This window comes from Hemiscyllium ocellatum, chromosome 10, assembly GCF_020745735.1.
Source record: "Hemiscyllium ocellatum isolate sHemOce1 chromosome 10, sHemOce1.pat.X.cur, whole genome shotgun sequence".
NCBI classification, from domain to species: domain Eukaryota; kingdom Metazoa; phylum Chordata; class Chondrichthyes; order Orectolobiformes; family Hemiscylliidae; genus Hemiscyllium; species Hemiscyllium ocellatum.
The window spans coordinates 95,526,248-95,551,449 of NC_083410.1; the positions used below are offsets into that span (position 1 = coordinate 95,526,248).

The 25,202-nt window shown below is 37.8% G+C and overlaps 1 protein-coding gene across 3 annotated transcripts in view; it reads right to left on the reverse strand.

Annotated features, from left to right (window-relative positions):
* Positions 1-3,267: 3,267 nt before the first annotated feature.
* The window catches only part of rmnd1 (required for meiotic nuclear division 1 homolog), a 70,270-nt gene continuing 48,335 nt past the window's right edge, over positions 3,268-25,202 (reverse strand). For all 3 annotated transcript variants that reach the window (XM_060831057.1, XM_060831056.1, XM_060831055.1), the window contains 6 exons: positions 23,268-23,374; positions 21,496-21,560; positions 20,021-20,097; positions 19,000-19,120; positions 9,120-9,236; positions 3,268-4,855 (listed from right to left, as the gene is read on the reverse strand). In XM_060831057.1, the coding sequence (XP_060687040.1) occupies positions 4,823-4,855; positions 9,120-9,236; positions 19,000-19,120; positions 20,021-20,097; positions 21,496-21,560; positions 23,268-23,374 (520 nt within the window). In that variant the 3' untranslated portion in view covers positions 3,268-4,822. The remainder of the gene's footprint in view (positions 4,856-9,119; positions 9,237-18,999; positions 19,121-20,020; positions 20,098-21,495; positions 21,561-23,267; positions 23,375-25,202) is intronic.

Consider the following 25,202-nt stretch of genomic DNA (forward strand, 5'->3'; position numbering starts at 1 on the left):
AAGGCGAGGAGATAAATATGCATGTCCTTTGCCAATTTAACAGACAAGTATTTCATCCTGGTGAGTTTAACATTAACCCGGAATTTCGCTGGGCTGTAACTGAGCAGAGTAGGGGCAAGGGAAAGTAGGGAGGTATGCTGGCAATGAGTTATATGATCTTCTATTTAAATCAGATGTCAGTTGCAGCAACAGTGCAGTCTTTCAACTAAACAGCAAACTTTAGAGCCAAGGGGTTATAAGCTGATGAATGTGAAACCCAAGATGGCAGGTCCCCGTTCACAGTCAGTCTATTTTAACACTGACTGGTTTAAACCAAATTATGTTCAACTGGATTTTCTGAAAAATTGTTAAAAATGACAGTATAGCAGACATCAAAATCAGAACTTATTAGTTTTTAGAACAATGTACTAAACCTAAAAAATTCACAAACAAATCAAATGATGCAAGTTATCGGATAACTTTATAAGCATATTACACCACATTCAAATGGTCATCAGAGCTACTGGCTTACGATACCTTCATTTTGATCCAACAGCAATCATTATTCCTTTTCCTTCATCTTTAATAGCAGCAGCTGTGCTTGTTAGCTCAGAATTACCGATCTGCAAGAGTTGGCCTCCTCTAGTCAGTGTGGACAAATGTGACATTGGAATGGGCTGTGAATGCTATAGTCAAACTAAATAAACCACCGAATTCTCAATACAACAAAGTGCAGCTGTTCAGCGACTTCTTAAATATTGCACTACAATTGAGCTTTCTGCACCTTTAAAGGAAGTGACTGGTGTAAATGACAACAGAGTGCTTTAGGAAATAAGGAGAGGAAAGTAAAGAATGGAGGTGATATTCAAGGGATAATTACCAACATGATACCTCAAGAAGTTAGTTTGTGAGGTGAAAATAAGGCAGAAATGCCCAGTATACTCGCTTCTGATGTTATGCCTTTACCAGAAATAGCCAAACCCTTGGTGCTGGGAATATGTCATGGAAGGTTAAATAGAAGACTAGATAAACACAGTACTACACAGACAGTCCCTGGGTTGCGAACAGGTTCTGTTTGATTGTCTGTTCGCAAGTCGATTTGTCGCAAGTCAAAACACAATACAGGACAATATAAAGGAGCCATTTGTGAGAACAGAAAATATTTGTTTGTCAGATCTTTAAAATTACACCCCTGCCTTTGTAAGAACTGGCTTTTGTAAACCGGATGTTCATAAACTGGGGAACCCCTGCAATTGACTTGTTACACAAGGAAATGGGCAAAACACTAATAATCCCAACACACAGATCCTCTTGCAAATAAATTCTGAAAATAGCACAGAATCAATTGTTATGCCGTGTGCAGATAGTGAATTGTAGTCATTTTCTTGATGGTTTTTCAAAAATACTTTTCACAGTAATGAACTAGCTACTCTGTCTCTTAACCATGGGGTAAAAACAATGACTGCAGATGCTGGAAACCAGATTCTGGATCAGTGGTGCTGGAAGAGCACAGCAGTTCAGGCAGCATCCAAGAAGCAGCGAAATCGACGTTTCGGGCAAAAGCCCTTCATTCCTGATGAAGGGCTTTTGCCCGAAACGTCGATTTTGCTGCTCCTTGGATGCTGCCTGAACTGCTGTGCTCTTCCAGCACCATGTCTCTTAACCATGGTAATGGCCACAAAAGTCCCCCTGTTCATAGATCATACAACTCTTTTAACAAGGTTATGTTGTTCGTTGTTTTTTATTCAGGAGGGTGTAAAAACACAGACTTTGAAAAGTTTAAGTTGAAGGGTTTTATAGCCAATTTGATTATAGCTAACAGATACTGCCTCAGACAAAAGGCTTTTAAGTAAAAAAGAAGCACTTGTACAATGAAGGCAGAGCTCAGCCTCTCTTTGGTTTGGGTTTGGTCTGGCCATTCACTGAAAGCAGTCAGGCCGTTATAAAAACTACAGGACCCAAAGGAACAGGTCCAAGCCGATCCTCCTCTCTCTCTCTCTCTGTGACATCTCTCCTGTAAGATCCTATGTTTGATTTTACCTTTTGTGCTAAGAGTTGTCTATGGGGATTGTTGCAAGTAGGTTTTCGGGTAGGTGGAGTTATCCAGTATTCTGTTCTCTTTTGTTTGTGTTTCATTTGGTAATCTTGTAAATAAATTCTGTTTTGTTTGAAACTAATAGGTCTGACCAGCTGCATCACTGCGGAATATCCACATTACACCTGCTTAAAACAACTAGCAGAGATAGGGTCAGGGGTACTTTCTTGAAGTTCTTTAAGGGGGTCTGGCCTGCTCCATAACAATGTTGAATAATAATCCCAAATTAAACTAGCCTCCCCCTGCCAGCTCCTGGCCCATTTCCCTCCAAACCTTTCCTATTCATGTACTTATCCAAATGTTTTTTTAAACATTGTAATTATACCCACAGCCACCACTTCCTCGGGAAGTTCATTCTACTCACAAACCACCCTCTGTATAAAACATTTGTCCCAGGGTTCATCACGCATGGCTATGTTATGTATTTATTTTCATGGTTATCTGCAATGAATTGTGTTGCAGGCCATTATAGAACATTTACTACTTTAATTCAAAGTTATGTTCTGTGCTTAGCAAAAAAACAAAAAGGAATTAACCAATAGTTCTAATGATAAATAGGCAGTAAATACTAGTTTTTTTTAAATAAAAGCACTACTGTATGATATGACAAAGTAGTGACCCTCTAATGAAGGGTATTCCACCCCCATAGCCAGTATTACTTGTGAATTTCAGATATTGAACTTCAAGAAAACCCTTGTGAGCTATCAAAGTTGACAAGGGTGTCTGCAGATCCTTCTGCCTAGGAAGTAAAATATTGCAGAGTGTATTCAAGCAAATAACTTAGATGACATTAAAACATGTGATAGTAGTTTTGGGAGGAAAAAATGATGCAGGGCATATTACATACTAATAAAGTTGCCCATTTTCCTGTAGTACACATGGGGGAATCAGTTAGTTCAGTTGGCTGAATGGCTGGTTTGCAACGCAGAGTAACGTCAACAGCATGTGTTCAATTCCTGCACTGACTGAGGTTGCCAGAAGGACTCTCCTTCTCAACCATACCTGAGGCTTAGTGATCCTCAGGTTAAACAACCACCAGTCATTTCTCTTTAATGAGAGAGCAGCCCTGTGGTCTGGTAAGACAATGGAGACTATTTATTTTATTATACTTTGTCATGTCTCTTTTACTCAAGAGGAATTCTAAATAGATATGAAAAGTTTAGTGTGTATTTTCATTTAAATTACTTCGTCATTTTATAAAAACATATTCTCTCTGCTGTGATAAACAAGTCAAGTTGATTCAGAACTTGCCTAAGAATTTTATCATGTTAATCATGTTGTAATGAAATCTTCTAATTATTTCCATTTTATTACTGTACAGGGAAAGCCAACAATCTATAACTGGTAACATTTCATGGAACAGTCAGTTTGCAAAGTTTCTAGGTGATAGCATTTAACTCTGCCCAACACAGGAGAGGCTTATGCAGGGTTTACAATATGTCATTCAGGACAGTTCAGGGGTCATTGAAGAGTGGTTCAAAAGACAGACAGATAACAAACTCCATGTTGTAAGTGCTGATTATTAGCTACCTTCTCTGGAGTACAACGAAACCACAGTTATGTAATTAAGTTGGATACTCTGTGCTGTTAAAACTCAGACCAAGTCTACGAGTTATTAGGCAGCTAGGCATTGCAGTCAGGGATTAGAAAAAAATCCTGGAAGTCATGATGGCTTACAAGATGCCAGATGCCACTAACAATCAGCACAGCTGAGAGTCAGAATTGAAAAGCCCTTAAGAGGTATTTGCTTCACACCACAGAGCATGATTAGAGCTCAGGAAGAACCTGTGGACTGATCTTCCTTGAAGAAACTAGCTGTTGGTGAAAGGTAACTCGTATCTCTTAGAGAGGACAGTTTTCAGAGTCCAAGGAAGCATCTAGTTAGGAAAGGAGGCTGATTGACCAGAGCAGCAGTAGTTGTTCAGGCAGTCAGTGATGAAATGGCTGTGGAGGGGTAGTTTCAAGACCAAATGGCTAAAAGAACATGTAAAGTTTAACAAGATTTGATGACCAGTGTCATGAACGTCTGGAGGGAGTTGCAGATAAATCTGTGTAGCTATCTTGATTGTGGGGTATTTGATCACAGTGTATTACCTGTGGTGACCACATTTTACTTCTGGTTGTTAGAAATAAGCTGTTCATGTATTGTACAGTGTATTACTGTTTTAACTCGTATGGTAATGTTTTGTTGTTTGCTTAATTACATTCCACATGTTTGCTAACCTTATCCTTTTCAAAGGTAGTAGCTGTGGGTTTGGGAAGTATTGCCGAAGGAAGCTTCGTGAATCCTTAGGTTCCAGATTTCTAAAATAATAGCCTATACGTTGTTCCCCTCTCCCCCAAAAGATGCACAAGAATATTTTACCCTGCTTCCACAGGTATCATAGTGTCCTTGCTGCGTGACATACCAATCTTAAACATTTTCTGTCAAAAAACATTGCTACAAATTCGAATTTATTCAGTCTTAGCTAATGCATGATTGAACTAAACTAACAAATAAAATAGTTCTGCTTATTTTCCATTATACATATCTGTTTCAGAAATTACGTACAACACTAATTGAGGGGTAAAACGACTAATGGGTGCAATGTGATATTCTGAATGAGTAGAATAGATTGGAAACGGAATTGAGAAAAATGCAGACATTCCACAATGATCTGGCAATCGGGTGGCACTAAGGCCTTCTGGAGGATATTCTATATGCCCCACCTGAAGAAAAGATTTTTGATTGCTGTCTTCCAAACTGACTTAAAAAATAACACGTGCAAGTTCAAACAAGACCTGCATAAGAAAGAAAAAGATAATTAATTAACTGTCTTGATCTCACAAAATATCATATTCCATAAATCATGTGCTTGTGCAATTCTCACGAAAGTTGATGCACTTAGCTTCTTAGTCAGGAAGATCATACTCCCCTTCCCAATGGAGGATTCAGAGAATTTTTAAGTAACTCCAAGGGTTCTGCCATGATTAGTCTATCCAAAAGACTGTTCCATGTACCTTCCACCCTTTTTGTGATAATTTTCATGATGCTACTGTTAAAATGTGTATCTTCAGCTTTTGCTGACTGTTTTATCCTACAGTCAGTTTACTTTAGAATTATGTTTTCAATTCACCTCTTTTTAAATATATTAAATAGCTCAATGCGCTCCATCTCTATTGCCTTCCTGCAAGGCTGAGACAAACTTATAGTTTCAACCTTTATGCACATTTCCCACTTGCAGGACATTCCAAAATGCTTTATAACGTATGCAGCACATCAGTCACGGTTGTAAAATTTTTCCAAGCTTTCCTCACAACTTAGTGTTTTGACACTAGGCACTCCTTCTTCCCCGTATCTGTGACCAGAAAGGCCAGTGGCTCTACAGGTCAGAGGACAAAAAGTCAACAAAAATGAAACTAGAACAACTCTGGTCAGACAACATTTGTGAAGAAAATAGAGTTAAAACTCTCAAAATTTGCTAAGCAGAGTTAATGTTTCAGAGCAATAAGCTCTTTGCTAGATCCATTACCACTCTTTTTGGCCATTACATCATGAAATATTTTGTTATCTAATCTTCCCTGGCCTCCAGTGTACACTGAGCTTCAATTTCTCCTATATACCATATCCACTCCCTTCCACTGGTTCAACAACTCTTGCTTTTTTATCTTCCTTCAATTCTGCTGAAAGGCCATTAACCTGAAACAGTATCTCTTTCTTTTTTTGTTTTACAGATGTTAGTTAGTTTTTACAGTAAAATAAAGCACTGCTGGATATGTGAAACAAGTAAAAACAGAAATAGCTGGAGAAATTCAACAGTTTTGACAGCATCTGTGGAGAAAATAGTGTTAACTTTTCAAGTCCAGTGACCCTTCTTCAGAAGTTCTTCTGGGTTTTTTTGTTCTCATTTTAGATTTCAAGTATTTGCATCACTTCGCTGTGTGCTACAGAAAAAAAAACAGTTTGGATGTTTGAAATGATTATTTTTCATATAGAAGCATACAAAACTGAGCAGTTCTACTCTCCCAGTGAGGAATCATTGAAGGGGACTGAAGATCACAGAATGAAAACTACACAGTGTGTACCTTTACCTCCAAGCCACATACATGTGGGCATATTAACTCTCCACTGGGGAAAGAGTGGTAAATCAAAATTCAAAACATAACTGCACACTTGTCACAATTGTGGGGTAGGTATAATGGCCCAAATAGTCTATTTCTGTGCTTGGACTAAAAATCTCAAGTAAATGTTGAAAATTGGATGCCAAAGCATGCTTAAAAGCTACAATTTGTTTGAAAATCTTGTCCTCGGTCCTTGCTTTTAATTTCAGCAACGAAAGTGTAACTTTATTAGATGCATCAACATCGTCTGAGGAACATCAGAAAGTGCACATTCATTTTGAAAGGAAAGCAACTTAAGTTAATTGTTCTTGGGGGTAAATAAGATTTTCTACTGTCTATGTCTTAACTGAAAATACTCAAGTCTTTCACTTACCAATTGCTGATAATTACAACTTTAAATGGGGGGATAATTTGCTTTGAAAATGACATTATCCATTAAGCTACTTTTAAATTTAGCAGCTCCTGTATACTTCTGTCCACATGCTTCTCAATTCAATGCTTGTTAAATGCCTTGCTAATGGCACAGCATGCTCCATTAATATTCATCCTCCCATCGTACCAAACTTGTCAAACAACTGAAATAATATAATACTACCATGGAATACTATATAAAAGGAGATCGACATACCTTCTATTACAATGTTAATAAATGTAATTAACATTAGCATTTTGACCCTTGATTATTTTAATGTCAATGGAATGTTAGCCTTTAACGTAAATGATTCGAGTTCAGGAATAGTGAAGTCTTGCTTTAATTATACAGGAGCTTGGTTAGATTGGGTCTGGAGTACTCTGGGTATGCTTATTTCAGGAAAGATACTATTTCTATAGAGGGAGTGCAACAAAAACTTGTTATGGAATGGTGAGACTATCTTATGAAGCAGAATTGAACAAACTGTATTCTCTAGAATTTTGAAGAATTAGAGATGATCTTATTGGAACCTATAAAATACTCAAAGGGGATAGACAGAATAGATGTAGGTCAGATGTTTCTCCTGGCTGGGGTGAGTAAAACCAAGGGCCTAACCTAAAAATAATGGGGCTGTCACTTAAGTCCGAGATGAGGAGAATTTTCTTTTACTATTGGGTTTGTGAAACTTTGGCATTCTTGCCCACAGAAGGCTGTGCAAGGTTAGTTTTTGAATGTGTTTAAGATAGAGTTTGATATATTTGTGATTACCAATGGTATGCAGGGGCATGAGAAGGGGGTGAGTAAAGAGCATTGAAGTATTCAATCAATCAGTCATGGTTGTATTAAATAATAGAGTAGGTTTAAGGAGCTGAGTGGCCTATTCCTATTCCCTTATTACTATGGGCCACAACTCAAGCAAGGCGTTATCATTCATTTAGTAGAAAAACAGTAATGCTCGGAATTTGAAAATAGCAGTACAATCCAAAATGATCTGGCCCATAAAATTCTATAAATTACCAGCAAAAGGTCATGAATTTGCTTGTCCTTGATTTTGGCTGATGGGTGATGATTGAATCTGTTTCAGAAATTCAAATAACCTGACTATATTGTCAGTAACTTCCAATGGTGAAGCCATGCTCGAAGGGCAATTTAAATATAAGTGTAACCTCCAATTCACTTTCCTGTCAGCAATGCTCCCTGCTGGGATTGGGAATTACCCTTCACGTTACTTTTTAAATATAAACTGTTCTCTTGCATGAAATTCATAATCATCATCTTCAGAGTTGACAGTTGGCATGTTATATAACCAAGATAAGGTTTAATGTATTTGTGTGGGTTAATGGCTGGAAGATGGAAAGCACACTTCACTTGCCTGAGTCCTAATCTACTATCTAGAGTAGTGAGACTCTGTGCCATTAGCAAAGTTATGCTGTGTTGCATAGATTAATAAATTTATGATTTAGCTTGATGCCTGAAGCCTATAGTACCATTTTGTTTTTTTTAAACCAAGGAAGGGAATGATATTAATATTTGCATTTCTTACGATTAAATATTTTGTATTTGATATTATTTTACATTGACAGTTTTAAGGCCACACCCTTTACAAAGATCATTCAATTATGAAAAAAGGATACTCTGCAAAACCAACATATTGGCAGAGTTCCCTCTATGCTGAGTGGCCTCACCAACACCCTAAGGGTCCATGCACATTGGCGTGCTGACACCGTTCCCAGATTGACTTCTGGTTCTGGAAGTCACTGCCTGGAGGTTCATACAGGAGAAAAAATATTAGTAGGAATGTTGCATATGGGCCTAAAAACTTTAAAAATAAAACATGCCAAATCTCAATGTCTGACATATGTACAAAGGACAGGAATGTGTTTTAATACAAGATATCATCATTGCTAATTTGTAAGCACACAATAGTCTACTTGCAGGTACACCATAATCTACATGTGCAGTAAAAATTAAGATAAAATGTAAATGAGCACATTTAACACATTTACCAGGTTTAAAATTTAGCCCAGATTGATTGAATGAAAATCTCCTCTCACTACTGTCTGAATTTCGTAATGAAATCAAATTTGATTGAAGGGATTGAGCGAAATGAGTTTGACCCACCTCAAACTATTCATGGTTCTGCTAAAAATTTGGCACCACTGAAATTGTTTCTTGGCAAGGTCTGGAGGACAGCTGGTGTGGGAAAGAGGAAGTTACACACTGGTGCATTAGAGAATACTCTTCAGTTTGGTGCAAAGGGCTGGAGTGACGAGAGCTCTGTCTAGCTCATGCTACACTCAACATAGTAATGCACGGTGCCAACAGAGAGCCAAGGTTAAAAGTTGCCTACTCTTCAAATAACCCTCACCTAATACGTGCAAAGAACAGAAATTGCAAATGTAAGAGTTATAGGTAGATGTGCACGATCTCTAACAGTAGTTATCTTTTGATTGTTCTGAACTTCCACGCTGTGGAACTGATGACCCTGAAAAATGAGATAACAAGATTGGTTCTAGCAGTTGAATGACCTACTTCAATAGAAATGAGGATCACAATCATCCACTCAAGGCGCAGTCCATGTTTCTCACTTAGATGGTTTCTCATCAAGTCTGTTAGTTCGGTACAATGCTGTAGCTTTTCATTAATCACCTGTAGGGTTCAAAAGATTTGCATCCTGAAGGCATATTCACCTGACCACGGTTCACTCTAGATTTAATTCAGCATGAATGTATGTCTAATATTAAGTCATGAAAGCAGAAAATGTTTTTAACATATGGGGCTTTTGCAATTTATTTTATACAACATTGCATATGAAACTCTCACAAAATTGCAGATTGCTTAACTGCGCAGAGAGCGCAGCATATTGTTGTGGTTCTGTTTGCTAAGCTGGGAATTTGTGTTGCAGATGTTTCGTCCTCTGTTGAAATGACATCCTCAGTGCTTGGGAGCCTCCTGTGAAGCACTTCAGTGTTGTTTCCTCTGGCATTTATAGTGGTTTGTCTCTGCTGCTTCCGGTTGTCAGTTCCAGCTGTCCGCTGCAGTGGATGGTACATTGGGTCCAGATCGATGTGTTTGTTGATAGAATCTGTGGACGAGTGCCATGCCTCTCGGAATTCCCTGGCTGTTCTCTGTTTGGCTTGTCCTATAATAGTAGTATTGTCCCAGTCGAACTCATTTTGCTTGTCATCTGTGTGTGTGGCTACTAAGGATAGCTGATTGTGTCATTTCGTGGCTAGTTGGTGTTCATGGATATGGATCGTTACACTACATTGGTTTTACTCATGCTGGGTATTGGGTCCTTTGTCCTGGTGAGTTGTTGTCTGAGAGTGGCTGTTGGTTTGTGTACTGTTATGAAAGAAGTTGCATCAAGACACTGTTCAAAAGGGCCACAACACACTGCAGCACACCTGAACTGCCAAAAGAGGAAGAAGAACACCTATACAATGTATTCGCCAAAAATGGATACCCCCGCAATTTCATCAACAGATGCCTAAGGGAAAGACAACGGAATGAGGACATGCCACAACCCAAAGGACTAGCCACACTACCATACATCAAGAACATTTCTGAACTGACAGCCAGACTACTACGACCACTAGGACTCATAACAGCACACAAACCAACAGCTACTCTCAGACAACAACTCAGCAGGACAAAGGACCCGATACCCAGCATGAGCAAAACCAACATAGTGTACAAAATCCCATGCAAGGACTGCATAAAACACTACATAGGATAGACAGGAAGACAGCTAACGATCTGTATCCATGAACACCAACGAGCCACGAAACGACAAGACCAGCTATCCTTAGTAGCCACACACGCAGATGACAAGCAACATGAATTCAACTGGGACAACACTACTATTATAGGACAAGCCAAACAGAACAGCCAGGGAATTCCTAGAGGCATGGCACTCATCCACAGATTCTATCAACAAACACATCGACCTGGACCCAATATACCGGCCACTGCAGCCCTGAGGATGTCACCCAGACAGGGGACGAAACGTCTGCAACACAAATTCCCAGCTCGGCGAACAGAACCACAACAACGAGCACCCGAGCTACAAATCTTCTCACAAACTTTGAGGTCAGCATATTTTTAACGCTGCTGATATACCTCTGTCATTAAAATTAATCATGGGAAAATCAGAAGCACCGTGAATTGCCCATCTGACTTCAAATTGCTTTTCCAACGTCTATTTTGAGCCAAAGCAGAGTTTTAATATTTACCATTCCAGCCAATATATTATACAAATACTGAAAGCCACAAGATCAGTATTGCATCATTTTAAAAGAATACTATCGTATCCCTTTTCCTTATGTGCAAATATAGAAAATGGTGTAACAAAACCAAAATCCAATCCAGAAAATGTTCATACTTTAGTGACTCAATATTACAGCTTTTCCTGAACAATCCAAATTATGAACACAAGAACAAAACTAGGCCTTATATCCCCTTGGGCTTGTTGCACCATTCAATAAGGTTCATTACTAAAGGTTTGGCTCCAACATCTTGACTAGATACAATTTCTCACAAAGAAATGTGAGGTGATGCACTTTGATAGAAGGAACACAGAGAAACAACACAGGTTCAACAGTAAAACTTTGAGAGGAGTACAGGAGCTGAAGAACAGAGAGGTTCATGTGCATAATTCTATGAGATGGCCAGGCAAGTTGAAACAGTTGTAAAGAAGAATAAGGTCTTTGGGTTTATAAATAGAAGCACAGAATATAAAAGTAAGAAAGTAATGTTACAGCTCTACAAATCATTGGTCAGAACATATTTGGAGGAGTGTATTCAGTTCTGGTACCTTATTTAAGGAAGGATGTTAGAGCCGTGGAGACAGTGCCAAGGGAATTTACTAGAATGATACCAGGAATGAGAGATTTTAGAGAAATTTGGTTTCTTCTCCTTGCAGCAAACAAGATTAAGAGGTGACCTGATTGAGGTGTTCAGAGTTATGAATCATTTTGACAGGATAACGATGTTTCCACTGGTTGGTATATCAATAACTAGGGTTCATAATTTGAAGACTGGCAGCAGGAGAGCTGGGAGTGAGATAAGGAGAAACATCTTTACTCAGTTGGGTTTGGAATGCGCTACCTGGGAAAATGCTGGAGGCGGATTCCATATGAGGTTCCAAAAGAGAGCTGGATATATTTGAAAGTGTTTAACTTAGTGGGCAACAGAGATAGTGCTGGACAACGAGGAGCCAATACAGATGGGTCAATGGCCTCCTGCTGTGTTGTAAAATTTTATGATTCCCCTAGATTTTCCAGTTAGAAGAAAAGGTTTATCATTATTCATACAAAAACCCTAGTTTCTGTTCAAGCAAAAGACTGCGGATGTTGGAAATTTGAAATACAGTGTTGGAGAAACTCAGCAGGTCTCAAAGAGAAAGGGAGTTAACATTTTGAGTCCAGTATGACTCTTCTTTAGAACTCAAAACTTCTTTTTATCCTAGTTTGTGGAGAGTCTACGTATTGTTTTGTTGAATCTAAGGTACTTCTTCTGAGGTCAAGACATGCTTCCTCAGGTATGCACAACATCAAATGGGCCAATTGGCTGAAAAATGGCAGACGCAGGTCAACCTGGATAAATGCAAGGTATTGTATTTTGATACAACAAACAGGGGTAGGACTTACACAATTAACAGTCTGCCCTTGGGTAGTGTTGTAGAGCAGAGAGACCTAGGGGTTCGGGTACATAATTCTTTGAAGTTTGCATCACATATAGACAGAGTGATTAAAAAGGTATTTAGCACGCTTGTCTTCATTACTCAGTCCTTTGAGTACAGAGGTTGAATGTCATATTGAGGTTGGTGAGGTCTCTTCTGAAATACTGTGTACAGTTATGCTCACCCAGTTAGAGGAAGGATGCTGACGGGTATGGAAGGTTTGAGTTATAAAGAAAGGCTGGATAGATTGCAACTTTTTTCACTGGAGCATAGGAAGCTGAGAGGCCATCTGATAGAAGTTTATAAAATAATGAATGACATAGATAATGGTAATTGTCTTTTCCCGAGGATGGGGAATTTCAAGACTGGGGACACATTCCTAAGGTGAGAGGAGAGAGATTTAAAAAAAAGACATGAGAAGCCAATTCTTTACACAGAGGGTGGTTCGCGTGCGGAACGAACTTCCTGGGAAAGTGGTGGATGCGGGTACAATTACAACGTTTAAAAGACGTTGGATAAGTACATGAATATGAAAGGTTATGAGGGATATGGGCCAGGAGCAGGCAGGTGGGGCTACTTTACTTTGGGATTATATTTGGCATGGATTGGTTGGACTGAAGGCACCTGAATCTGCCTCCACCACCTTTTCAGGTAATCAATTCCAGATAGTAACCACCCCACTGTATAAAAACCTTTTCCACATATACAGGTAGTTCTTTCACCAATCACCTTAAAATTTGACCATTTAAGTTCAACCCTTCCATCCTGGTATTCCAATCCTTCAGAGAGAAAGGCTTACACTCCATTAGACTTTGAAATAATTAACTATACCTGTTTATGACATTTTAGTGACCAAATTAATATGGACCTCAAGTGCCTTTTATAAAAATTTTTTTTGTGGAACTCTAGAGCCTTTCTCTGACCTTCCACATGGTCTCTCCCGAAACGCCTACTGTGCTCTCTTTCCTCCTGTTTAAAGTATCGTTGTTTTTGACTTTTTTTGAAGCTCCAAATCAAAGCATAAACTTACAAAAACAGCAATTACTGCTCCAAGAAATAAAGGAAATCAGCTCCAATAATGAAAAAACCTAAACAAAAAAGCAGCTCTTACAGCCACAGTTGTTTTCCACCCACCTTTTCTTTTGGGTTTGAGCTATAGGGAGAGGCTGAATAAGCTGGGGTTATTTGCACTGGAGCGTCAAAGGCTGAGGGGTAACATTATAGAGGTTTATAAAATCATCAGGGGCATGGAAAGGGTGATTACCCAAGGTAATTTTCCCCCCACAGTAAGGGAGTCCAAAATTAGAGTGCATAGGTTTAAGGTGAGAGGGGAAAGATTAAAAAAGGAACAACATTTTCACGCAAAGGGTGTTACGTGTATGGCATGAGCTGCCAGAGGAAGTGGTGGAGGCACGCACAATTACAATGTTTAGAAGACATCTGGATGGGTACGAATTGGAAGGGTTTAGAGGGATATGAATCAAATATTGGCAAATGGGACGAGATTAATTTAGGATATCTGATCGGCATGGAGAAGATGGACTGAAGGGTCTATTTCCATGCTGTACAACTATAAGACTATCTTCTGATTTTCACTGTTTCTAGCTCTTCATTTAGAAAATGTGTTTTATCCTTTCTACGATTACTCATTTTTATATTAGAAGCAGTGTCATGATCTCTTTCCCAAGTTACTAGCATCATCACTTTATAAAAGGAATTCTAAGCAATAGAATGATTTCATAATTTGTTTGATTCAAAATAAGGCAATCGATATTTACTCCTAAAATTATTTTTGACTTTAAAACACCTCAAGATTTGCAAATGCCTCTTCATCACTATGGACAAGCCTTTAAGCATCTCCTTTGGTTCAAATAACATTTGTCAATATTATTAAAGATAAACAGCAACAGTCAGCAATTAACAGTGAGCCAAGATAAAAGTTAATAGTTTAGCTCAATGTTCTTTTATCAGAACTGGAATAATGTAAGAATTTAATAGTTTTGAAGAAACTGAGTCGCTGAAATGTATATGGGATACAGGGAAGAAAAGTGAAAAATCCCTATGCTAGGTTGCTCCTCTGAACACCCTGGTTCACTCACAACACACATTCTTCTTCCCTTGCAAATCCAGGAGATGCAACATCTGCCCTTTCATCTCCTTCCTTCCAGATGTCCTCGGCACTAAATACCTCTTCCAACTGATACAGCAATTTACTTCTATTTCTTCCAACTTAGGATACATTATTGATTTCTCACAATGTAGCCCCCTCTAAATTGAGGAGGCCAAATGCAGAATGGATGATTGCTTTTCTGAAAACCATCATTTAGTCAATAAGGATGAACCCAAATTTCTGGTCACTTGCCATTTTAGTTATTTGCCCCTTTCTATCCTGAGTTTCCTAAATTGCTCTAATGAAACTTGACATAAGCTCATTTTTCAGCAAATCATTTCCATTCAGCTTTAGTTTAACACTTTTCGATTATAACCACTGCTCACAGTATCTCAGACAGCAATTACCATTCACACTCTCGCGGACCCTTTGCTTCTTTTCTTGTCCCATTACTTTGCACTACCTTCCTTTTTTCCATTTAATCACCTCTGCCTTTCACCCAATCTCAGATTCTTCTCCACACGCCCCTCAACCCCACTTCCGCCTCCTTTGCCTGGCTCTGCACTTGTTTAAGTTTGTAATTTTTTCCAGTTCTTATAAAAAATCATCACCCTGAAATATTAAGTATTTTTTCTATCCATTGAAGTTTCCCCATCAGCTGAGCATTTCCAGCATTTTCTACTTTTATTTCAGGTTTACAGCATCGGGCATGTTTTAGATGTATTTCAATTGAAGCATGTTTTCCCATTTATTGATAGCACTTTTTGTCTTCTACAGTGTGTTCCCTCTACAGCATTTTCATGCTTGGGTGCTAGATTAATTTCTACTAAAATTGCAAATGAGGTAACAATTATATAGTAGAGGTATTACCTTGCATTAACAGTGAGGAGCAAACCAGTACTTTAATTCTCATCCAATCTGACTGGTACTGCTTGTGTAAATATGGGCTTCAAAGAAAATGAAACAGTCCCTTACAATTACGGCTACATACAGTGTAAATATTAAACATAGCATGATTTGAGATTCAAATGACTGTAGTGTTGTCACCTTGTAGCTTTCGACATTATGTGAACCTTTCAACCAGATTATTCCATTGTAATTACTCAGAGTTATTCAGTGTGCCATGACACTGGAACTTTGAATATAAATAGAAACATCAACTTTGTGGGATGAGTTTTTGTGGCACCATAGGTCAGCAATCTGTCCTTTCACCTCTGGCTCCAGGCTTTGAATCCAGTATAAATATACAGAATGAAAGCTTCCTCTGTTTGCTGGCTGAAATAATCTGACCTTGAATCACCTTTTCATGATTATGTGCTTCTGTCACAAAAAAATTTGTTTAACTCAGTACTAACTGGGGCGGCACGGTGGCACAGTGGTTAGCACTGCTGCCTCTCAGTGCCAGAGACCCGGGTTCAAATCCCGCCTCAGGCAACTGTCAGTGAGGATTAGATTGGATCACTTACAGTGTGGAAACAGGCCCTTTGGCCCAACAAGTCCAAACCAACACTCCGAACAGCAACCCATATAACCCGTTCCATATAACTCCAATTCAAGTGAACAACTCAAAGAGATGATGGCTTTTTGATCTTTATGTCAGTGCTTTGTAAATAAAAAAATTTCTTGATGTCAGAACATGTATGAATAGTGTACGTAGGAAAAAAAACTAAATTCGATCTGCAAAACTGTCAGAATGAAAATTATCAGATGAAATATGTACAAGAATTCAGCAATGCTGAAGGAACATAAATGAGGAAACATAAAAACGAAATTCCTAGAATACAAACTGCCACTGCTAATTAGGGGAAAACAAAATTACAAGTGAATTGGCTAGACAAGGTAAAACTAACGATAAAGGTAGTTTTTAAAGTGATCCGACTGCACTGTTTCATGATTGATGTCATATATGATTAAAAGGTGGTTATACAGATTAGTAGGTATCAGGGCTGCACTTCCTGTATTCACTATGCCACTATCTTTGAAGACCTTGGCATCCTACTTGGCAATGCTTGAGTACAATTCCTTCCACAGACTTCAACTCATTGTTAAGCCATGTCATCTGTAACAAGGTCAACCTACACCACTGGAGGTCAGTACTGCTACTGATAATCAAGATCACCACTGCTCTCAACTTTCCAGGTTAGCAATGGATGGTGGTGCAAATGACCCCTGTTTGCTATCTCTAAATGAATGAAACTGGTGTACAATTTTAGATTCTTTCTGCTGAAGAGCAACCAGCACATGCTGCGCGCCATCATCTTTGTGCTCTTTCTCCAGAATCACAACTTTCTCTTACCCAACTGCATACTTCAAATAACCATGCCATTATCCTAAACACACTAAGTATATCTTCTAGGATGCATGTAGCTCTATTCATGTTCAGGTATGTTGTTGAGATGGTTCCAGGAATGTTGAGGTACTTTCTTGACCTGGGTCACTTCTAACAGTTGACAGGCTGATTTTCCAGGTGTAAAATGTCAACAGTCTTGGAGGTTACCAGAGATATTCATAAAATGTATTTTGAAAATGAATTTTCAGGATGTAAGTGATCAGCATGTATTACCTATTCCTGATTCCCTTGAGAAGGTGGTTGAAGGAGTGCTGCTGGGTTCACTGTTGTTTGTCATTTAGGAATTGGATGTGAATATAGGAAAAATGGTTAGAAAGTTTACAGATTACATCAAAATTCATAGTGTGGTGGACAGTGAAGAAGGTTATTTCAGAGTACAATGGCACTTCGATCAAATAGGCTGATGAGTGGCAGATGGAGTTTAATTCAGATAAATAAGAGGTTTTGCATTTTGGAAAAGTGTAAGCTCATAGTTCGTTGAAGGTGGAGTCACAGGTAGACAGTGTAGTGAAAGTGCCATTTGGTCCACTTGATCAGTGCATGGAGTATAGGAATTAGGATGGTATGTTGCAGCTGTAGAGGGTATTGGTTAGGCCACCTTTGGAGTACTGTGTTCAATTCTGGTTGCCCTGCTACAGGAAAGATGTTGTTAATCTTGAAAGGGTTCAGAAAAGATTTACGAAGGTGTTGCCAGGTTTGAGTTATAGGGAGAGGATGAATAGGTTGGGGCTGTTTTCCCTGGAGTGTCAGAGGTTGACGGTTCACCTAATAAAGATTTATAAAACTATGACGGGCATTGGTCTTTTGTCTCAGTGTAGGGGAGTCCAAAACTAGAGAGCATAGGTTTAAGGTGAGAGGGGGCAAGATTTAAAAGGGACCTAAGAGGAAACTTTTTCACGCAGAGGATGGTGCATGTAATGGAATGAGCCCCCAGAAGAAGTGGTGGAGGCTGGTACAGTTACAAAGACATCTGGATGGGTCTATGATTAAGAAAGGTTTGGAGGCATATGGGCCAAATGCTGGCAAATGGGACTAGACTAATTTAGGATATCTGGTCAGGCATGTTTGGATCAAAGTGTCTGTTTCCATGCTGTACATCTGCATGACTGTGTTAGATATCCGTAAAATGAATGACAAGATGCTTATGGTCAGTCAAGAAAGTAAAAAACGAGATTAGTAATTTCCAACACCTTATCATATTTACAATTTTGTATGGCACAGATAGATCCAGAAATTCTTCCAAGATTGATTCTTCAGAAGAAATTATGAAAATTAGAAAATTCAGTGTAAATTGTGGCTTATTCTGGGCTTAATGGTCTCTTTCTGTACTGAAATTTCTATATTTAAAAAAACTTAAAAACTCAAAACAGACTAACAATTCAATGCAACAGGTAAGTTCTACAAGTGCTAATTCTTTTGGTTAAAATAATAACCTTTGGAATATTTGTGAAAATAGAAGTAATGAAATGAGCTCAAATTCTAGGCAAATTTCTAAATTATTGCTCTGTACCTGCTTTCAGTTGAGGGTCATCCTATTGAAATAAATGAAAAGCTAATCTGACAGCAAATAAACAATCTTTGGTTGCATCATATCTATGCTTTCCATGTACAATGTGAAATTTCGGTTAATGCTGATAGTAATCCTTAATTGTGACTGCAGGGAAACTTCCACATTTGATTCAGACAAGCTCTAAGCAATCCAAAGTATGGTATATATTAGGCTGGGTTAATCTCCTCTAAAATTGTGTGAATCAGATGCATACAATCAATAATACATATTTGATAACTACACATTAGATTCCCTCATCACAAAAGCCTAAATACAGTTCCAATAGCAATCGGAACCTTTAGATTAGATTCCCTACAGTGTGGAAACAGGCCCTTCGGCCCAACCAGTCCACACGGACCCCTTAAAGTAACCCACCCAGACCCATCTTTCTAGACCATGGTTAGACTTAGATGCAATGCTTTCTTTGGTTTTCATTTTAGACTTCCTAATAGTTATTTATGCAAATACAAGGGTCTGCCCAGCACAAACATCATATGCTAATAAATATTATCACATTTATAAAGTAGAACATTTTCAGTTATCTTTGTATAAAAAATGTAGTTTATTGGCGCTTCTAAACGATTTCTCCTGACACATGGGAATGCAGTTTTGGATATCTGTGGCTGAACTGTGCAGCTTCCCCACTGGCAGCAGAGTTATTTCTATGCTGTTTACATGCATACATTTTAGCCTGTCACTATTTCCTAGGACAACACATACCTTCACACGTCGGTTAATATTCAGAAATTGACAAGTTTTATCATAGAGCTGTTCCAGGTTTTCTCTGTCCCAGTAAAAATCAGGGGTCATCAGGAGATCGGAACTCAAATTTATACGATGTCTGAAAGAGGCAAATTTAAGAAAACATTAGGCAGATTACAGTGGATGAAATTCTGAATCCTAACATTAATATCCACAAAATATTTTGTTACTATTATCTATATAGACAAAGAGAATTTGCAGAGAGAAAAAAAATATAGTAATCTGTTCTGAAGAAGGGTCACTGGACCTGAAATATTAACTCGGCTTTCTCTACAAAAATGCTGTAAGACTCACTGAGCTTTGTCTAGCAATTTCTGTTTTTGTTTCTGCTTTCCAGCGTCTGCAGTTCTTTGATTTTTTTAAAAAAAGGTATAATAATAATTTCTTAACCTGAAAAAAAATACACAAACAATTCCACTATTTGTATTTGTATGTGTTTTAGTTTATAGATTATGGACAGTTACCATACATTGTGCCCCCCATTTTGGATTTCCATCATACCTCAAATCTTTAACCTTGCCAGACTTCTGAAAAAGTTCCTTATGATAAAGGCTGATTTATTGTTACTTCTGCAGGACACTTGGAAGATTTCATACCTAATCTAATGATTTCTCTCATCAGTTTACTTCCCTTCAATGCTGGTTTGAATGTATGGATCTTAATAGTAACTACTAAGAAACAACACAGAGATAAGCTTGCCACCCATTGAAATATGGCCAAGATAGATTTTAAGGAGGAAAGTGAGGAACATGGTGATGGCAGTGTCAGCAATGTGGGATAATTAAAATCAAGGATGGTGCAATAACATGGCTATTAAATGCTTCTGTGGATAAATCAGGTTATGATATTAATAATAGAACATTAGTGTCAACTTCATGATCTTCGCTTCCCTTTTGCATTACTTAGAAACAAATAAAGAGAGATTAAGCTCCTATCTGTTTAGTGGTAGATTTTCTGAAGTAAACAAAGTTATTTTTACCTCAAGGCAAACAGTTCACCAATTTTCTGCATGACTTCAGAACGTGTAAGTTTCACTTGTTTTCCTGATTTTAGCATCTGAATAAAAAGACAGAATGTCATGAAGCTAAGAGAGCTTTTGATGGTATGAATCTGACCGTCAGAATTGATAAAGTTTACAAATATTATAAGTTTCAGTAAAAATATCACAGTTTAACATGCTAACTTGACATGTTGGGTGAAATTGGGCTATATTTAACTGTAGCTGGATTTATTTAATGGCACTCAGATTCTTTTAAATTGACAAGTTACATTTACATCTAAAGTACAGAATTACAATCACACAAAACTCAAGAAATTTGGGGCCGTCTCTTAAGCCATTGCTGTTTCTTTTATAATAATCCTCAATAATTTGATCTATCTTACATGTAGCACAGGAAATGAGGTAGAGATAAACTTATAATTAAATGAGGGGATTGGGCTGTTTCTCATTATTAGGAAAACAAATTTAGGTGGACCTATATACTTGTCCAGATTTTCACAAAGAAAGGTGATTTGCTCTGTGTAATACATAAATTATTTCTAAATATTGCATTTAGTAGATTTAAATGGTGAGTGGATTTCTACTTCATCCTGATACTGTATGATGCAAGGGTGCCTTGCTCATTCCATACATCAAAATGTTCCCATTTTCCCCACACACATAAATGCAGAGTGAATTTGGAATGGGTTTCTTGCCCAATCCTGGAGGTTGTGTTTCTCTTTCCACTTAGTTCTTCCTTTTCTGAACCATCCTCTCACCTTCTTTACTTTCTCCTTCCTTGCCCTGCATCATAGGGTTGCCAATTCCTGGTCACTCACATTCCCAAACATCTGAGCTGCAATTGCAGCTTCCTGTCCTTGCTGATTCACGGTAATCCCCGCTGCCCTGACAGAGTCATTTTAATCTCTTCCATTGTGCAAATTACTTTTTTTTTAGTTCTTTCATGAAATGCAAGCATCACTGATGAGGTCGACATCAGTTGCTCATCCCTATTTACCCTTGAGAAGTGATAACAAACTTCTTGAACTGCTACAATCCAGCTGGTGTAGCTATGCCTACAGTGCTGTTTTACTCTATCCTCATCAGTTGTGCACACATGAAGATCAATCCGAACACTTCAAAATCTGTTTTATGGAGACTGACAAACTTAGTAATGACCAAGAATTGAACCTGCCCCCTCCATATGTTAAATGACAATGCACTTGTTCACTGAATTTCAGAGGAAGCTGTGAAATACTTTGAAGGTGAGGGATAAATAATAAGACTGGAGTCATATTTAATAAATTCCAGCTAATGCCAGCAAATCAAGGTGGAAACCATGGCAGCTAATGGGCTTTCGCATGTGTTTCATTTATATTTCAATTATACCCAAATTTTACTTGCTTTATTGCAATTTCAAGATCCATTTAAAATATGCTTGACAATCTGATGCAGGAAAATGCTACATTGCTCACCTCAGGAATGAATTGAATGGACTCAACAAAGTTATCCAATGACACTTCCCAGATGGCAAGTTTTACTGCAACCAAAATTAGAAACTTTTAAAATCATCAAAGATTTTAGCAACTTGCATAAAATTTGAGCCAAAAAAATGAAAAGCAACATTGTGCAGATTTCCTACATAATAGCTGATGCTAAATTGGATTTATGTCATTTTGTAACATCAACATTAGATCATATCATTAACAATGCATCTGTGTACTCTTGAAGCTTTAAGATTGCAAAACGACAGTAAGTGAAACCAAATTCAAAAAATATGTTGACTTATGGGTTAGTCCCAGAAAATAGCAATGAAGTTGTAAAACTATCTTTAATATTTCAGAGACAGGAACCTATACTCCCCCTGCCATTAACTCAGCTTGATCTTCAGTAAGTCCAACTTCCTGCTTACTACAAGTGACATTGTCACCAAATCTCAGTTAAGAGCAAAAAAAGGTGGTTTATGTATCTGAGACCAAGTATAAAGGGTTAGGGTATGTATACAGCACTTCTGTAAGTATCAATCACTTCTGTCTGCATCATGTAAAGAATGTGTCACTTTAGTGTTTTTTTAAAGTTATGGACTGAAAAGGGGAAAGAATGGTTTTAAAAACCAATGGTTTCAAGGATATTGACACAGTTTTGAAAACATATAATCTGATCCTCATTGTAAATACCATGTACACAACTGTTAGTCTAAGCAGTCTTGGGACAATATGTATTGGATCTGAAGAATTGGGTACAAATGGAGCATTGTTTGGCAACAAGTAGCAGATTATTTTGTGATTAATGGTCAGTTACCAATGATAAATATCTTTGCCTGCCAATTATGTGATTGATTGTCAGGTACCTGAACAATCTGGGGCTGTGGACAAGATATAGCAAAGCCATCAGGTCTCCAATTGCACATGAACTTTCTCGGTTCTCTGCAACAAGCTTCTTTAACCATGAAGAAAACCCATTTACCTTTCCTTCAGCAGTTGCTGTAAGTTGCATCTTTTAGTCACTAAATCAGAGAACTTTAATCAGTGAACCAGCCATCTTATACCTCTTGCAAACCAGTGGAGGTATCTTAAAAGTTAAGTCCAAGAAGCAACCTTCTGATCAGCCCAAGAATCAATTCAACAGATCTGGTGAACAAAGACTACTAAAATGCTTTTCCAGTTTTCCCTCCACCCATAATATTTCTGTTTGTTTTTGCCTTTGTCTAAAGTGTTTAAAGTGAAGCTTTTAAGGGGATTAGAGTTTTATTCAGTAAGGTTTTATGTTGACAGTTCATAACTATTTACCTATAGCTAAAATCTAGTTACATGTAATAAATAGTAATTCTTGTTAGTACAGAAACCTGATCCATGTTTTCTGTCAACCTGGACCTAGAAAACAGGTAAATTAGTGAATTCTGCATGAATTTAAAACAAACTTTAACTTTTGTGATAACTGAGTATGTATCAGTAATTGATTTCCAGCATACTACCGTAGTTGCAGCAATAAAGAAAGTATACAAAAACACATATGTAATGTAATTTTAATAAGCAGAAGAATTTTGGGGGAAGAATGCAATATATTACACCTAAAGATGATCATTAATACAGATGGCTCAATGCTATATCAATTTAAAAATTGGTTGAATATGGTATATTCTGGAATATTAGAGTGATGCATTGAAACTGATTATGCACAATAATCGTGAAGATATAATGAGAAAAATGTGTAGGATCAGAAGTTCATCCACATCTTTGTGTCTCACCTGACAGGGAAAGTGCATTTGAAAATGCAAACTTCTCCAAAATAGATTCATCTAGTTCCAGATCAGAGTTCAACAAAATCTGTCCTCCATGCAGCTTTGAATGCCCTCTGTGGAAAACAAGTATATGATTAAGATGATATTTGACTCTTGCTTATTTTGAAAATTCTAAGCAATATCATATCACTTGCTCAAATTGATCTTCGAGGAGATTTTAACCTACTGCGAATCCTCTTGCAAGGATGCCTTCCTTGAAGAAGCTCTCTTCCTACCTCTACAGACTCTCCTCATTCCTGAAGAAGGGCTCATGCCCGAAACATCGATTCTCCTGCTCCTTGGATGCTGCCTGACCTGCTGCGCTTTTCCAGCAACACATTTTCAGCTCAAATTGATCTTCCCAACACATCATTTTAGAACCATAAATTGACTGGAATACTCAGTATACAAAATGAATCATTCTTGCATTGTCCCTCCATTAAAATACGTATTTGATATAGAATAGGTTCTGGAACTGCTGAATAATCATATAAATTCTCCTTTGATATAGAACATAGAACATTACAGTGCAGTACAGGGCCTTCGGCCCTCGATGTTGTGCCGCCCTGTCATACTAATCTGAAGCCCATCCCACCTACACTATTCCATGTATGTCCATATGCCTGTCCAATGAAGACTTAAATGCACTTCTGTGGGGTGTAAACAGTCAAACTTCTCTGTAAGTGGATTTTTCAGTTCTAAAGGAGACAGTAAGATGAGATAAACAATCTTGACAACTTTAATTTGCATTACTAACATTTGTTCTCAATCCATGAGCAAATTACCAAAATAAAGCCTTCGTTTACATACACATGATGCAATATTTATTATCTACTTGGGAGATAATTGAGATGTGGACATTCAAGCAGTCACATGAATCACAACCAATACTGCTACAATGACCACAGCTACTGAATGAAGAACAAATACAAAATGTGCTGTCGAGACATTTCAAAAAAGAGCCAATCTCTTTCCACATTATCTGGAGTTAAGAGATTAATCTCAGAATTGTAAAAAAAAACCAGATGACAACTTTGTGTGAACACTTTAGTTCGGAGCTCTTCATTATTGTTTTTTGTATCATACTGATCTTTAGATTATAAAATAGAAGCACTACATATCTCAACGTAACTAAGTATGTTTGCTATATTTCAATATAGGATCCTGTTTTCAGGCAAATTCTCTGTAGAACATCTTTATTTAGAGAGAGGGAACACTTTCCTATGTTTTCCTTGATTTCACATATATATTTGCTTTTCTTGGTTTATGTTTTATTATTCAGCAGCAGATTTTCCAGTATTCCCTGAAGCAGGCCTGTTCAATTTTTTTTTGTTTTAGCTTTCCTAAATAGAACATTGTTCTATTTGTTCCTGCATTTTTAGAAAAAGCGCTATATGAATCTAACTAAATAATCAAAATGGTCGAGCACAGAATCTAGAAAATCATTGTAGGAACTTGCATCTTTAATCAGAGTTTCCACTGTTCCTTAAATGGCGTGTGATGAGGGCATATTATGCATTTTAAATCCAAATCACAAAATATAATAGTGGCAGATGCACATGGGTTAGTTCTGGGAAGGTAATTTTATAAGCAGATCAGAAAGTTATTTGAAACAGTGACCTAAGTGTACCCAATTCTAAGCATGTGATTGTAGTCAAATACCTGGAAGAAGCTCTGTAGCATTAGATTGAATGTGTGTATTGCTGAGTTTACAACAGACCAAAAAGCCATTAGGTTAGTTTTGACTTTCCAACAGAAGGTTCAAGGTCTCAATTCAGAAGAACGAAGAGTTCAGTTCAGAAACTAGAACAGCTTCTCCTCGGGGCAGAATTAAGCTTTAAGTTCATGAGAACCAGATATCAGTACCCAGTAGGAGCAAATTATTGCACGCGCTGGAATCTG